This window comes from Poecilia formosa, unplaced genomic scaffold (assembly GCF_000485575.1).
Source record: "Poecilia formosa unplaced genomic scaffold, Poecilia_formosa-5.1.2 Scaffold501, whole genome shotgun sequence".
Lineage (NCBI taxonomy): Eukaryota > Metazoa > Chordata > Actinopteri > Cyprinodontiformes > Poeciliidae > Poecilia > Poecilia formosa.
Genome location: NW_006800440.1, coordinates 72,433 through 88,594, shown reverse-complemented (window position 1 = coordinate 88,594; position 16,162 = coordinate 72,433). Strand labels below are relative to the sequence as shown.

At 39.1% G+C, this 16,162-nt stretch overlaps 1 protein-coding gene across 1 annotated transcript; it reads right to left on the bottom strand.

Moving 5' to 3' along the window:
• Positions 1-14,036: 14,036 nt before the first annotated feature.
• fam43b (family with sequence similarity 43 member B) lies at positions 14,037-16,162 on the bottom strand. The gene has a single exon (XM_007578970.2). The coding sequence runs from the start codon at positions 15,999-16,001 to the stop codon at positions 15,003-15,005; it is 999 nt and encodes a 332-aa protein (XP_007579032.1). The 5' UTR covers positions 16,002-16,162; the 3' UTR covers positions 14,037-15,002.

Genomic DNA, 16,162 nt, shown 5'->3' with positions numbered 1-16,162 from the left:
CGTTTTTCTTTTAGAAAACCAAAATCCATACCATACCAGCCTGCGCCACCAGCAGCTGTAAATTGAGGTAAGTACACTATTAATTTGCAACAAGAAGTTGTTTTAAGATGTTTTTATCTATCCACTCAGTTAATCCAAATTTAGGCTTCTTTGACATGTGCTCCGGAGTTTTCAGAGCAGCGTAGTGTTTTCCCCCCATATATATAATTTGTAGTTACACAATAGGTCAAAACTGAAGTCATTAGCCCTAACCATCATGTGATCCAGTTTCTTTAGAGATCCACTACAAAAACACCATCTGGTGTCCAACTTAACTATGAAAGATTTCCAACATGTTTTCAACTTCTCTGCTAATTTTACAGGCTTAGCATAGGCATTGTAGAGGTAGTACAGTAGCATGTTTCGTAAAGGAGAATATTTGATCACCTCTGAAATGTCCTGGTCGTGGTGGCCCATGGAGGTGGGCAGGAGGAACCAATAACTGGTCCAGGTGTCCTCTGGAAACTGAAACGGGCAGGATGATCCCTTGAAGGCGCCATAGCCCATATTTCTACTGGGATGCCAGGCACCTCATAATATCCGCAATGATTAAGCTACAGGGAATTGAAGTCCCATTCACCCCAGGAAAATATAGCAACATTTCTGTCATCCTTCAAATATATACTCTCTTTTTGTACCTGGGACAGATAAAATGCTTTTAACCACACTCACAATGTTTCCAATGTATTTAAGCAAGCAAGCAAGCCTGATTATGAAGTTTAAAAAGCAAGTCCACGATTCTGTTTTACATTACAGCTCTAACAAATGCATCTGAATAAAGGTAAAAACACAAACACACCTGAAATATTACGACAATATTCTCATTTGTCATATCTTCGGGTCGTAAGCCTAATCTTTTATTCTCTTGAAACACAATGAAGTTTTCCATAGTGTACGTAGTGAATGCAGCGGGTTTTTCTTCTTTTCAAGCTTTATTGGCGGCTAGCAAAAAACGGCGGGTTTTCCCCTGTTCCCCCTCTGTTTTGTTTATCTGTATGTACAAGAGAACTTCCAGGTGAGACCGCTTGTCAAAAATGAAATAATGAAAATCGAAATTGAACGCTCATTATCCGATTTTTCCATTTTTGTTTTGTGCACTAAATGGGAAATCGGACAACGTAGCAGTTATTTTTTATTCGATTAATTGTCAGACTAATTGATTATTAAAATAATCGCCAGCTGCAGCCCTACTTGGGACTGGATCTGACATGGGTTACTCTAACATGAAGTTAATTTCTTATATATATAAAAAAAATTATATCTACATATGCAAATTTTTGATGCTGAGCTAACAGACATTTGTTTAAAATTGTTCATTTAACAACCACCAGTCTCTTAAACTCCTCTACATCATCACAACGTGAAACCACAACCATATTGATGTTTGTAGTTGTAATTTGACATGTTACTTTGTTACAAATGACCCTCTTTAGTATGGTCTGTAATTTTTTATGGTTATGTGGTTTTAAACAAAATGATTTTGGTCCAGCTGATTTGACCATTTCACAGAGGCTAATAAGAATATGAGGTACATGAGTAAGAATTTATCTCTCCAGGCAGTTTACATACAGTCTGTGTTTAAAGTTAATGTTGAAACATTTCAGTGAACAATCGGGTGAAGTTTTCTTTCCAAAACAGAAAACAGCAGTTTCTGTTACATAATTACCAAGGCAATAAATGGAATACTTTTTGTCCTTACCTGCAGGTGGTAATGGCTAGGCTTGATGAAAATAATTAGGCACAGCAGGTTTAGGAGACTTGAAGGTATTCTTAGTTTGTTTTTGAGTTATCTAATCGGATGGCTGTCTGTTTTCCTAATGCTGATATGGGAGATGATGAGTTTAGAATTAATTAGAATCACAATGCCTGCGTGTACGCTTGTGTGTGTTTGTGTGTGAGACTGCATCAGGTTCAATGGGAGACCATTTCATTTTTTCCCCTCCAGCGTTTCAGAGTGGTGTTGGCATGTCATGCAGTGGTGGCAACATAGCTGACAAAATGGATACCATGACATTTACCTCAAAGGAAAAGGAAAAGGCTTGACTGTGACTAAACAGTGGATATCAAAAGTTTACACACAACCTAGCAGGTTTTTGTCCACCCTTATTGTGACACGTATCCTACACCATTCTATTCTGCTAAAGAAAACAGTTTGGGACAAAATGACAGTAAATTAAAGCGTTCCTCTTTAGTTATTATTGATAAAATTGTGTGCTATCATGGGTTCAATCCCCACACTACCCAATTGAAACATAAAGGCTTTCAGAAAACCAACACTTCAAAATATTAGAAGGTTTTAAATCAAACCATTATGCATATTGATTTTGAAAAGCATTAGAACATGAGAAATTTTGTCAACATCATGTAAGTTTTTCTTAACATCGATAAAATCTTGACATTATGCTCAGCTGGTCAGAGTGTGGTGCTCATAACGCTGAGGTCAACTCACATGTATTTGGAAATTTTCTAGGTATGATGTTAGAATAGTATAAACCTCCTGATTCTTGTTTTTTATAGTTATTGAAATTGTAACAACAATGATTCAACTATATCACTGGAATACTCAAATTATTATGACATTCATGCTAATGAGGAGTGTGTGCAAACTTCTGTAAAAGACAGATGTTTTTTTGTTTTTTTTTTCCCAGTGCCTTGAATTAGTTTTTCTCTTTGTGCTTCACATATTTGGCAACCCCTTTTTAACACAGATTGCAAGGCTGATTTTGTCTGTTGCACAAGATCAGCCCCCCGCAGGATGAGCTATTCGTGCCTACATCACAAAGCAGAAACAAGCATCAGAAATCTTCTTACAGAGGCAATCAGATGCATTAGAGCAAAGAACATTTGCTAACATGATTTTTAATAGATGTTTGCATTCAGCAAAAAATTACAACAATTCTCATTTAAATGAGACAAAAGTAAAAATGTGTGATTACTCAGCTTGCACCTCTCCAACAGGGAGTATATGCTGTTGGAGAGCATGTTGTGCATGTTTTAAACAAAATCTGTCTGTTGGATGCTAATCCAATTATGACCTTGTTTACAGACCATAACATGCATCATTGTTAGACTCAAATACTGTTTGTTTCCTTGTTCGCCTGACTTCATTAGGCAGAAGGCTGCCAGTCCCATCTTTTATTCAGTGGAATACATCTATTGGTTGTAGGATAATAAGCTTTGCAATCATTATAATGGAGGTCAGACGAAACAGAAGCTCTCTACTGAGCATACAAACATTTTCAAGATTTATAAAAGAAAGCATACATTGTACAAAATTAGTGCCCACAAAAAAATATTTAATTGGAATAGTTTTGCTTTGCTTATTTATGATTAGTATCTTTTAAAATGTATTTTCTCAGAAGACATGGCAAATAAAAAGTGGTTGGACTTTTTTTCATTTATGGTTTTTAATCAGAGGCACAATTGGTAGTGCTATATCTATCAGTGATATCTGCAGGAATACAGTGCTCAGTTAGAGACAACCAGTCAGAGCCAGGAGGAGGATCTTAACACTGTCAATCATGCTGATGTATGTGCCTCTGTCAGAGCCTGTCATGTATGCTCAGTATCGTTAACATGGTGACAGATAAACAGTTTTCTGGTCATTCTAAGTTGCTTCTCTGCCATTACGACACTGAATAGCGCATACACAGGCTTGATTGACAGCACTAAGAATGGCTTTGATTGTTTGTTTTTGACCAGTAGAGGCGTATTTCTTCAGATAGGAATGATAGCATGCGGAGCTTGATCATGGCACGATGACAGTTTTAAACAAATACCTAAAAACATTTTTTACATTTATTGTTTATATAAGTTACAGCACTTTTAATATTCTTTGTGAACAGCCGGCTTTCTTTTGCAGCTTACTCTCCGTATGAAGATTGTCAATGGCTGAGTACTTGACTAACTGCAATGACTGGTTAACATAGTATTTCTACATTGAAAAATAATTCTTTTTATTGGTTTTAAGTGAAAAAAAAATGTGGTTTGGTTTTTCATAAGCTGTACGCAAAACTCCTCAAAATTATGGGCAATATGTTAGAAATATGTGACTGCATGATATAAATCCTTAAGATTCACTATATATATATATATATATATATATATATATATATATATATATATATATATATATATATATATACACACACACACACACATATGAGTAATGCAGCATCTTCATCAACATGAAGCATTATGAAGCTGCAGAGGACCAGACTGTTTGTGTTTTGTGCATCCTTGTTTGTTCAGGAACTGTGGCTGTGACTGGCTCTTGTCCACACAAGGCCTTTTCTGTGGCATGTGCCAGCCCACTCACATGCTGGCCAAGTCCACCCACTCCACTGCCCTTTTATCCACCTGCCACTCTCTGTAGATCTTTAGAGGGGGAAAAAAACACTTATTTCGTTCTCAAAACACTAAATGAGATGCCCCCAGTCTTTTATGTGCATATGTGTGTATAGTTCGTCCCAGTTTTTTTCTGATTGTGCGTCTGTGTGCCTAAGTGATTGCTCTCTCGAGTCTTGTTTCAGCGCTCCTTGGGTAATGGGAAGCTGGGAAACAAACGGATGCAGGACTGATTGCCTCCTTTCTGTCCAAAGAAATGCTGCGGGGGTAAATAGGACTATTTCTTTCCTTCCTTGTTGAGCCTTGTTTTCTTCTTTTTTGCAAAACTTCCTTTCAAAGTGCTTCCGTTTGGTCATCATATTAGTCATACCTTTCGCTGAGCTAAAAACAGAACATCAAACTGAACCCATAGAGCCACGGGTTCAATGTCAAGCACACCTCCGCTGTTCCTGCGAACACTGGGTGATGATAATTTAGCCCATTACTTTCTTTATGCTCCACGTTGTTTTGTAAGAGCTAAATATAAAGAAAAGCTGCCGCAGGAAGGTAAATGACATCTGTATCTGTGGCTTCAAATAGACGGAAACGCAGACATGTGGGGGAGTAGATAATGTTTAATGCTACCTGGTGAATGTTATTAATCTGACGCTGGAAAAGCTAAAGGGGAGACACAATCTCTCACGGATTGCATTTCCGGAAGGAACGTGTTGACATTTTCCCGCTGAGAGTTAGAAGATAAGACGGGTGCAACTCTTCTCTTCTGCATTCAAGGTGGCAGCCAGAAATGTGTTTTTAAAAATTCTCATCAGTGTCTCTTTTTCCTTACTTAAGATTTCTGATGGCATTTTTTAATCAATAGTTTTGTCTTTCAAAGTTTTGGTAACAGAACAAAAGACAATGCAATGACTCAAACTAATTATTTCAAACATTTTGCTTCAAGTTCCTGGTCAGGAGCCGATCGCAAGAGTATCTGCTGATGCATCACTGTAAATGTTACAAGACAAACTTGCAATTATGTGAGCTATTCATCTGTATCAGGAAAATCTTTAACTCCATTCCTGGCCAGAAATGTTCTCTTTGGTTTAGACAACTTCCCCATATCGATTTATCCTTCCTTCAGAAATTTCCACCTTTTTTCTTTTTTGGTCTTTGCACAATATGATAACATTTCAGTTTGATTAATTAGCTCCACTGAATAAATGTTAGTTGCAGCACTGACATTGACATTGTGGTTGACTTCTAATTAGTTATTTGGTATTCAGCTGTAATTATGAGGAAGAACTTTTGATCCACTCCAAACCAGTAGATGAAAACACGCCTAATTAGCTTTTACTTTTTCACATTTCAAAAATTCACATGACACGATATATATGTAATTGGATTATGTTTTGTTTATTCTTTTGTCCATCTTGCTATTACGCCTTTTATTAGCAAGACAAAGACGCATAAGGTGGATGTCACAAACAAGTAGCAGGTGTGGTGCAATGGTCTTTTCCGCAAAAAAATAAATAAATAAATAACACCAAGCCCAAAAACAATAAAAAATACTTTTGTTGTAAATAGTTAGGATCTCATGTGGAAGTCTCTTCATCACAATGCAAGCTTTAAATTACACCCATATCAATCTATCTGCCAGCCTACCCTTTGACATGAGCTTATTTATTGGCCCTATGTATTTTACTCTTGACATTTAGCTCTGGGCTCTTGACGTCAGAATATAATTACTTCAGTCAGCGCATACAACCAAGGTGTCAGGCAGGATTGATGGAACTGGTTTGTGCGATTGGAATCAACAAAGCAGGTGACACATGCATCACCACAGCTGCAAAAAAACAAAGACACCAGAAGGACGTAATCAGCAGTGTCTTCAATTGAGTCCCTTGAAAGACACTTTAGGAACCAAAACCTCAACCTATGCTCCTGGTTATTAATGTGGCTAATGGCCCCACGGTGACGTCAAGGAGCGAGTGGTTGTTGCTTTTCTCTCATTGTGTCGGCTGTGGTAGAAAATCTCAGGAAGTGTTTGACGGAGTCATTATATTTCCCCTTTTTGGTTTTGCTTTGTGTAAAGTGATGAGGAAAATAAAATTTTCTCATTTCGTAAAGGGTCATTTGGGTAGATTTAATGGTACATCCTGTGTTTCAAACAGCAGTGGATGTTTTGTGTGCTTCCTTTTCAGTAAAATCTGCAGCAGAAAGGAGTGTGGAGATGAGCAGTAAAGCTGTTCTACACTGTAGTTTTATCATCATGAATTTATCAGCAGCTCTTGAACAGCTTCAAAAAAAAACAATGCACTCCTCCTGTGAGCATAGACGCAGCAGAGTGATAATTTACCTTTGTCAGTAGAAACATGATGCAAAAGTCACACACAAGACCTAAGGCTTGATTTTAAATCTCAAAGTTTTTGCTTAATTTCATGCATTGCTAACTGTGCTGTTTTTAGCAAGATAAAAAACATTTTATTATATTAACTCTTCCCCTATTCTCACTAGATAAATGGTGTGTAGTTGTATGTTGTGGCACAGAGTGAAACATGTTTGACATCAAATCAATGAGCTGCCATTTCTTTATGTCGGTGTTGATAAGCTGTGTGATATAATTCAAAGTAGAAGAATCCCAAACATACAGCTTACAGTTCGAATGTTTGACTTTGGTTTGCATCAGTTAGATTTTCACAGTGCTGTTGAGCAAAACTCAAAATGCCATATTTGGAAAATGCACAATGTGCAACATTTTTCTTTAAGGAAACTATAAGATATGCATGAGATGCAAAAAGATCCCTGCTTGCTTTGATACTCTGATTATTTGAAGTTGCAAGCTGAACTCCAGGCCCTTCTCTCAGACTGTATAATAACAAGCAAGGATGTATTGGAGACTGTCTTCCCACACACAAGCAATGCTGGTTATCTTCTAAACTGATAAAAAAAAATGGAAGTTTGTTGTTGATATATAAAAGAAAAAATTCTAATTACAACTCAGCCAAATGCTTCCACACCATTTAAGGAGCTGTAGGACGACTGTTCTATGACTGATGATCTATTTTTTTTGGTGAAATGAAGCTGCTGTATCTTCTTCTAGAGATGCTACACGTTCATGAATTTGGCTACAGTCACACTGCAGGTGTTGGTGCTCTACTTCAATGTTTTTGCTGAAATACAATTTTTTTGTGTGTGTTTGTTGATACTACTGAATTTTGTGACCGTAATCATATTTCTTTTTAACTAAATTTGTGGAGCATCGACTGGAACTTGTGTGTAGTCAGAGTGGTGGATCAGGGGAACCAACTTCTTCTGGCCAAATATTATGACGCATGTCTCATGTCAATGACATAAATGTCAGATTAAATGCAACGTGATGACCGTTCAGACTGCAGACACTTTGAAAACCATCAGATACTTTTTCGATTTAGTACCTCATATGAAAGTGGCTCAAATCAGAATATTTTTTTGGATGAAAGGAACGTTATTAGGTTGCATTTGCCTGTGTGAAGGTAGCTTTACTGACTCAGAAAACATAATTGAATTACTTCTGCTCCAGCTTATCCTATGTGTTGTGTACCCTGAAGTTCAAAGTGCCACTCAGACCCAGGACTTCCTCAACAAAACTCCTTGTGACAGATCCTCCTAGTCATTATCCGCCTGCCTGCTCTCCAGCCCTCTGCGTGTTCATTTTCTGGATCACTCGGCCTTCAACAAAATCACCTCCGGACAAAGCCCTTCATCAGACTACCATGCACATTCCACCATGAGGATCCTCATTCCTCCCTCCACACTGTCAATCCACCTGTAAGCCATCACATTTTCAATCAGTCATTCATCATCCATACTCCTCACCCAGTCTTACCCCCGTTCTCTTCTAGACGCTGCAGAATCACAGACCCTGAAAAGCCTTTCTTGATCGTTCTTTACTTCCTTGCAAATACTGTAAATAAATCTTTCCATTTCACATTCTGCGTCTTGTACATAATTCCGCATGTGGGTCAGGAAAATGCCTCAAAACATAACAGTTTGGCTCACTTAATTGCAAAGCAGTAAAAAAAAAAAGTTAATCTAAGAAAGCCAGCGGATTGCATGTATTTTGAATTCCTCAAGAACGGGGGGCAACAGTAGACGACACGGATTTCATTTTATGGTTTGCCTCCATTCTTGAGAGTGTATGAGATAGAGAGGAGTAAATGTTACAGCAAGGAGTAACGAAGGTAACTCCATATATTAACACAGATATTGTTCGGCTTAAAACACCAAGAACTTTAATAGAATATAGTGATATAGTTTATTTAACTGTAATGTCAGCAAATAGTTACCAATTTCTTATGTACAGTTTGTGTGTTCCTTGTGTTTTTGGGTTTTGAATGGGCTTGTTAATCTACAATAATAAGTTGTTCCTAATGATTTTTTGCTTTTCTTCACAGCAAATCCTAGTGTATCCATTCTTATTCACCACCTACCTCGACACATATGGTTGTAGTTTTTTTTTTGTTTACTTGCAACTCTTACTGTATCTTCAGGATTAACTTGTTTGCAGGTAAATATGTGGAAGTAAATATCATTTTGGTCCCTATATCTCCACATGAGCCTCAGAGAGTGTAAACCAGAGGTTGAGTAGCCACAGGCAGCAGCGATTTGTGATGAATGTGGTCCAGAATTAGACATTCAGAAAGCAAAAAGCAAAACTGTATGAATATTTAGAGAAAGGATGTAAGTTTCCTTCCAGTTTGTAACATTAACTCTAAAAGCACACATTCTTTTCTATTTTTACCCTGAATTTCATCTGCCCAGTTGCTGAGCTGTCTCGCTGATCCTCAGTGTGCTTCCTTGGACAGCTTGCAGAATCTTTTTTTTTTTTTTCCCCCAGGCTTAATTCTAACTGGAACAAATCAGAGCTCTACCTACTGCCAGCAGCTGTGGAAAACATTTAGTTTCTTCCCTCCGTGATGGAGATAATTGGACCTGTGGTGCTGTCACTCACAGCCTCGTGTAGCTTCACAGACGCTGTGTGAGGATGTAGAGGCTGCCGAGCAGATGCATGTTTGCAGCCAGACGAACAAAAATATGTACCTTTTTGAACTGTCACAGTATGGCTGTATGCAGTTGTGTCATTTGATAAGGTTTCTGTGTTGCAGCTGATATGGGGAAAAATCCTAACATGCTGCATATCTGGGCTTGAACCCCTTGTTATCCTGGAAGATGGGCGTGATAAAAAACTTCAATCTGCCATCTGCTCCCTCTTCTTGATTTATGCTTACATAAAATCCCTGTAGCGTCTCTGCAAACCACCCCATACCATATTAACATAACATTTGCAGGTGGCTGCACACATTTCTGCCATTAGAGCACTGTGTTTGCAGGATGGTATCACGGAGGCGAAGATTAAAATGCATAAGTATTCAGATTCTCTACTTATCCTCTCTCTGGATGGGTAGATGGCAGAAGGAAATCTATGCTTTTTTATGTTTCTTTTGATTCATTCCTCCATCAGGAGCAGCGTGTTACGAGGGGGAAAAAAAGTATTGATCGGGCAAGTTCCAGTTCAGAGGATTCCCTCAGAACAATCCGTCTCCAGATTGTTCTCACCGGATTGAACCAAACATGTTCTCACTGTCTCACACGTCAACAAAGCAGAACCTATCCCTCTTCAAAAGCAGCATTCCTAAAAAGAAATGTCAAATCAAACAGCGTTTCATGTTCTGCTACGAAACGTCATTTTTTTGTCTTCTAACTCGAACACACAGGCGAAGACACATCGCTCCTGCTCTATCTGCTCTTCACTGGCTCCCTGTGTGCTGAAGAATTGATTCTTCTTTTTAAACACTTGTTTGTTTTTAAATGGGGCCTGCATGGTGGTGTGGTTGCTAACTCTGTTGCCTTTCAACAACCCGGGTTCAAATCCATGCTGGGAACTTCAGACCAAAAACATGACTATTAGGTTAATTAATCCTTTGGCAGTGGATGGTTGTACGGTTCAGACCCTCCAGGATGTTGCAATGATTTTTGTGATTGTTGCGGACTAAAATTACTAAATATGTGGCACCTTTTTCAAAAAGTCACAATCAAAGTTGCAATTTTTTAGCTTCATTTTTGCCAAAACCTGGCCTTACAAAAATGTTGACAATGTTGCACATAACTTTTCCTTTCCCTCTTCATTTCCTCACATTGAATTATAAACCCGCCTTATCTTAAAAGTCGTCCTTCTTCTTGTCTATGGTCTAATGTCTCCTCCCTGACTCTTGAGAAAATAAAGTTTTCTTTCAAATATATTGAAGGCAACAATGAGCACAATTTCTCAGATTTAGCTTTATTCTGACTTTATTTTTGCACTTATTACATGAGTCATGTGATCAACAATCAGATGTTAGTACAGGCAGGAAAGACGAAGACGACGACAGGAAGCGGAAAAAGGATTGTGGCGCAGCATGTTTTCAGGTTTGGTTTTCAAGAAATGTTGTTAAACAGGAAGTTAAATTAGAAGGAGATAAAGATGATTGACCAAAGAATTGTAGTGATTGGTCAGAAAAGAAGAAAATATGCAAAATGTTAAAGTGATTGGTCAGATTTGTGGTAAATAATTGAGGAAAATTGTTTACCACCAATTTTCCTCAATTAAAATTTGTGGTTTTAATTGAGGAATTAAATTAAATTCCTCAATTAATTTAATGATGAAAATTGATAATCAAAATTTGATCATCATTTTCAAAATTTGAAAATGATGTATTTGCATTAATAGTCCCCCTTTAAATTATTTTTGAAGACTTTGTCCCTGATGTTCAACACATTGTTCTACCAAATTTGTTGAGTTGTCTGTTTAACATCTGTTTAGACTTTATTTGCTATAATGTAAAATGCTTTGGTCAATCATTTGTTGTTTCTAAAATTGCTTTATAAATAAATTGGATTGGACTGAAATAACTTCAGGGAATTTAGGTATTTACTGCCGTGCAATATGTGCTGATATGTTGAAATATGGGACATGAAATATTCATTTATTCCTGCTGATGCTAATAAACTCCTCAGGGGCACAACACCACAGCACAAATCCACCTCACATACATACACTGCACGGATTTCATCTTTATTTCTGTAAGTCAGGTTAAAAACCCTCTTCATTAAAATGGATGGCGTTGGAAATAAAAAAGGTTGGGGGTGACTGAAGCTCCTTTTGTCCCCGTTTTGGATCACTTGGCGCAGTCGCAGAGGTTGACAACCGTCCTGCTGAGGCAGGTGCTTTATGTTCACTCCCCGAACATTTCACGGCACTGATTAATTGCTGCCTTCACAGCTAAGCAATGGAAAGCAAGCACAAGGCCTACAGAAATTTATCAAGTGACATTAACATGGATTGAAAGTGACTGGCAGCTCGGCACCAACATCTCTTTTTCTAGAGGCAAAAAAACCCTGACTTTTTAAAGCTCATGGGAGCAGAAATATTTAAAGTAATAATGTTAGACGTGAAGTGGGTGTGGCTGCAGAAAGATTTGTAAGGGGTGACTAAGTGGGGGCCTTGACTTCATATTTAGTTGACAAACCTTTGGCACAAAACTGAGCTTTCAATAAACATAATTTTCAAAGATTTCCCGCCTTTCTTCTGTGCAGGTTCTCTGTAGCTCAGTCAGGATGGATAAGAAGAATCAATACAGACAGGCATTTTGGGGTATTTACAGTGATATTAAAGGGGCAGTATTACATATTTTACAGGTGTGTACCAGCATTTTTATAGCACAATCATGTCACATTTGTTATATTTAGTTGATATGAAAATATTTGATAAAAGAAATCTGAATTTGTAATTAAACGCCTCAAAAACTCTTGCTCTTTCTGAAACTCATCTTTCAGGAAGTCATCACATCACTTCTCTCTTAACTCTTTCACAACATTTTTTAACTCTTGTGTTTCATGATGTTTAATGCTGCCAAGCTTATTTTGTATTCTTTACTTAATCAAAGGGAGACTTCAATCAAATTGGAGTTATTTTAAGGATAAATAATGAAAAATAAAAGCACTGAATTTTAAGGCTCATGGCAAATAATCAGAAAGCTTTTGTAGCTGTTGTGTTTCAGTAAGTCATGGAAGGTATGGCATGGTTTTAAAATGCTATGATTTCAGTTCAATCTGGAAAGACTCAGACAGAGAACAAGGAACAATTAAAAGATTTAATGACAGCAATGAATAACAGTTCTTTGGCGCTCGGGCTCCGGCAGCTGATTTGAGCTGAGATTTGATGTGAACTCGATGAACATCCCGATAACTGATTAGGGATGCTTTCCCCCCGGGGCCCGACACTGGTGGTGGTGGTCAGGAAGGGTTCCATCCTGGAGAACCGAAGGATGAGGGTGGAGATGGGGAGGTGGTGGGTTGAACGCAGCTGGGAAGCGTCTGACGGTTTGGGTGTGGATCCTTTTATGCAGAGCCTGATTGCTGATTGAACGTGCAGGGTGAGGTCCAGTGCTGAGGACGGGGATGAGCATGACGTCGATGGGTGAACGGAGGGGGCGGAGTCTTCCAGCTTGAACTTCTGCTAAAGCTCCATAACCATTAAAATGTTCTGCCATGCCTGTCCTATGATATGGAGGATTGAAAAGGACGAAATTAAATAAATAAGTACATAATTATAGCAACTGCTGATTAATTGATTGAATTATTTCACGGTGACGCTGCAGGAACAGGAACCATGGAATAACTAAAATATACATTTATTAAATTGTCTGCAATGTTGTAATGACCTATTTAATTAACTTATTGTCATATAAGTTATTTACTAACATATTTATTTATTTAATTTTGTCCCTTCTTAGGCCTCAGTACTATGGTGTAAATTTATCTAATAAAATGCTAGAGAACGTTCCAGAGTTTTTCGGAGCAGTTGCCCCTCCCTTCAGTGTTTTTGTGCACTACCAGACAGGTCACTCTCATTTCTCAGAGCGCTATGGGCTTGAAACTGAAAGACGGCACCCATTACTCCTTTTGAGGGATTGCTCTTTTGTAAGTAAAGCTGTCAATAACAGAACATCTGATAAGTAGAGGTCAGGCTAGCTAACCCAGCCTGGCTAATTAGCCATCTGATTACACAGTAAGTATCTAAGTGCTTCTTTCAAATTCAGTTATTGTTTGTTTTTAAGAGATGTAAAAATATGAAATAGTCTTTACTTGACCCTGTGTGAAATTTTATTTCACTTCATGTGAAATAAAATTTGTGATTTTGCTAAATATCTTTATTTGAAAAAAGCATATTTTTCTGAGTACATGCAATGGCTAGATATATATCAGAGATATATCAGAGTACATTGATATATATCTAACAATCAATATTATTACAGGAGCAACAATATTGTAAATATTGCCTTAAAATTTTTTAACAAATTTTTGCTGAAAATGCTTGTATGAAAACCTGATGGTACTTTTACTCAATGTTTTCAGTTTTTTTAGATGGGTTTGTAATTAAGGTTTCAACTCATTGCTCATTATCCTTTCCTAGCTTAAATTCATGCATAAAACAGGGGTGGCCATGGTGCCACTGAAGGGCTGGTAGGCCATCTAACATCACAAACATGCAAATGCACAGCACAACAACGCAGAGCTGCTGCTTTCATCTGAATAATCTCTTTGATGGAATCTAGAAATACTCTCCCTCTGAGAATTCAAGAAAGAAACCCAAGTGAGCGTAACTTTTATTCAGCGCATTTGGAAAATAAATAGCTTCATCTTATATTTATTACAAAGCATCTAGAGACAGTAGCACACACGGAGCACAGTTAAGAAAGCTAATCTTTGAAAACAGATTGAGTTAAGCGTCGAGGGTCTGTGTCCGTTTTTGCAAGGGCTCGTGGAAAAACAAACACAATTGTAAAACTCAAAAAATGTGAAGCCATGTCACAGAAAAACACTGATATATTGGTATGTTGAAAATTCTAGACATAAACAGTAAAGTGGTGCATGAATACTTCTGGATGTTCCCTTGGTCATACAATTTTAATCACAGTGTTGATTTTTAAGAGCTAAAGGATCAGAGACGAAAAATGGAGGGTGGGAAGTTTGTCCGTGCATGGTAACAAACGGCAGGAATATAGATTTCAACTCAATGGCTTCCCTCCTGAATTATAGCCTTGTTTGTTAATCGTCCTTGACCATTTGTAAAAGCATAACAAATACTTAAGTCAGAAATAGAAAAATGTACAAATTTACAAAGAAACCTCCCTGAAAAAACTATTACAAGTCCCTGCTGGTAAACGCGGCTTTAATTTTCCTCACATAAAAGTAAAAAGAAAATTCTCCTCGATATGAGACCCATGTTCAGCAATCTCAGCATCGTTGGTGCTCTTGTGAACAACTGTCCTCGTTCGTCATTGTGCTGTCGTCGGTCTGTGCGTTAGCCCTCAAGTGTAAACAAGCAGTTCCCTAAACTGCTACAGCCAAACCTCGGAGCCATCTGGGAGGAAGAAAAATCGCTCCCACTGAAGGATCGCACCGTCGCCTCCACCCGACAGTGGGAGAAGTTTCTGGTAAAAACACTTTCACGTTGCACCGACGTGGACGGAGGGAGCCTGAGTGGGGCGCCGGTGGAGGGCAAAGAGAGGAATGTCTTTTACTGAGTTGGAGAGCTGCTTTCCCAAACTACATCACAGTCACACTAGAGAGGTTATGAATGTAAACGTGTTGTTGTTGCTGTCGCTGACAAAGTTGATTTGGCACTGCTCCAGCCGGGCGATGTCCCCAATGTCCAGCTCTGACAGCAATTGAGTCGGGTCTGTGTTTGTTGTCAGGACCTTCTGCTTCTCCTTCGCCTCTTTTTCTTCGTTGTTTTTATTTCTGCTGTCCTGTTCCTCCTCCGCTTCCTCCTCCTCTTCCTCTTCTTCTTCCTCTGTGATGGAGCAGAGGCGGGTGGTGGTGCCCGGGTTTTCAGCAGGCGGTCTGTAGTGGCACTGCCCATTCAGCAGCCTCCTAAGTGGCATCAGGGGCACCGCTTCCTCGCCCAGCAGCTGCTGCTGGCGGTGCCGGAAATCGCTCTGACGCTTCAGCCGCTTGAACTCGCTGAAAGCCGAGGTGGCGTTCTGGTAGAGGCTCAGGGCGATAGCTTGGGCTTTCTCCGACTTGCTGACCAGCACGGCGTGACACCGGAGCACCACCGCCATGTTCTTCACCTGGTGCCTGTAGATCCAAGCCAGGATTTTGGGCCGGCATGGGTCGGCTGCGCAGTAGGTGATTCTGTTCAGAGAATACAGATGGATGGGTTTCTTCTTCCCAGATTTGTCAGCACTCATTCTTATTCCCTGTGACCCCACCATCAACCTCATCTTGACACTCTGCTCCCCATAGTTGCTCCTTGCCCAGATCTTGGCCACCGCCTCCTGGGTGCAGCCGTCTCCCTTTGCCGTGATGGTAACCACACTCCCAAGGTAACGCACGTTGTAAACGGGCTCCTCTTTGTTGAGTTCCACCTTCTGCCGTTTGGTATGAAAGATGCTGCCCACCCAGTCAAAGGGGCAGTCAGGGAGCAAGTCTGGACATGAGCGCAGCAGAGACGAGAGGATGGAGTGGTAGGTCAGCCCCGTCCCCAGACTCTTGGGCTTAGTCTTGGCATCATCCTCCACCAAAACAAACTTATTCCTTCTCCAGGGTAACATGGTGCAGAAGGAAAAGTAACACCCTCTGCCTGTTTCTTTAAATCTTGTCAGTTCAGGGAAAAAAAAATGTTTGAACAGCGTTGTGGGTGAAAGAGTAAAATAAGCGCAAAGACAAGCAGCTCTGCGAAGCTCAGAGAAGAGACTGAGCGCTGTGCAGCTCA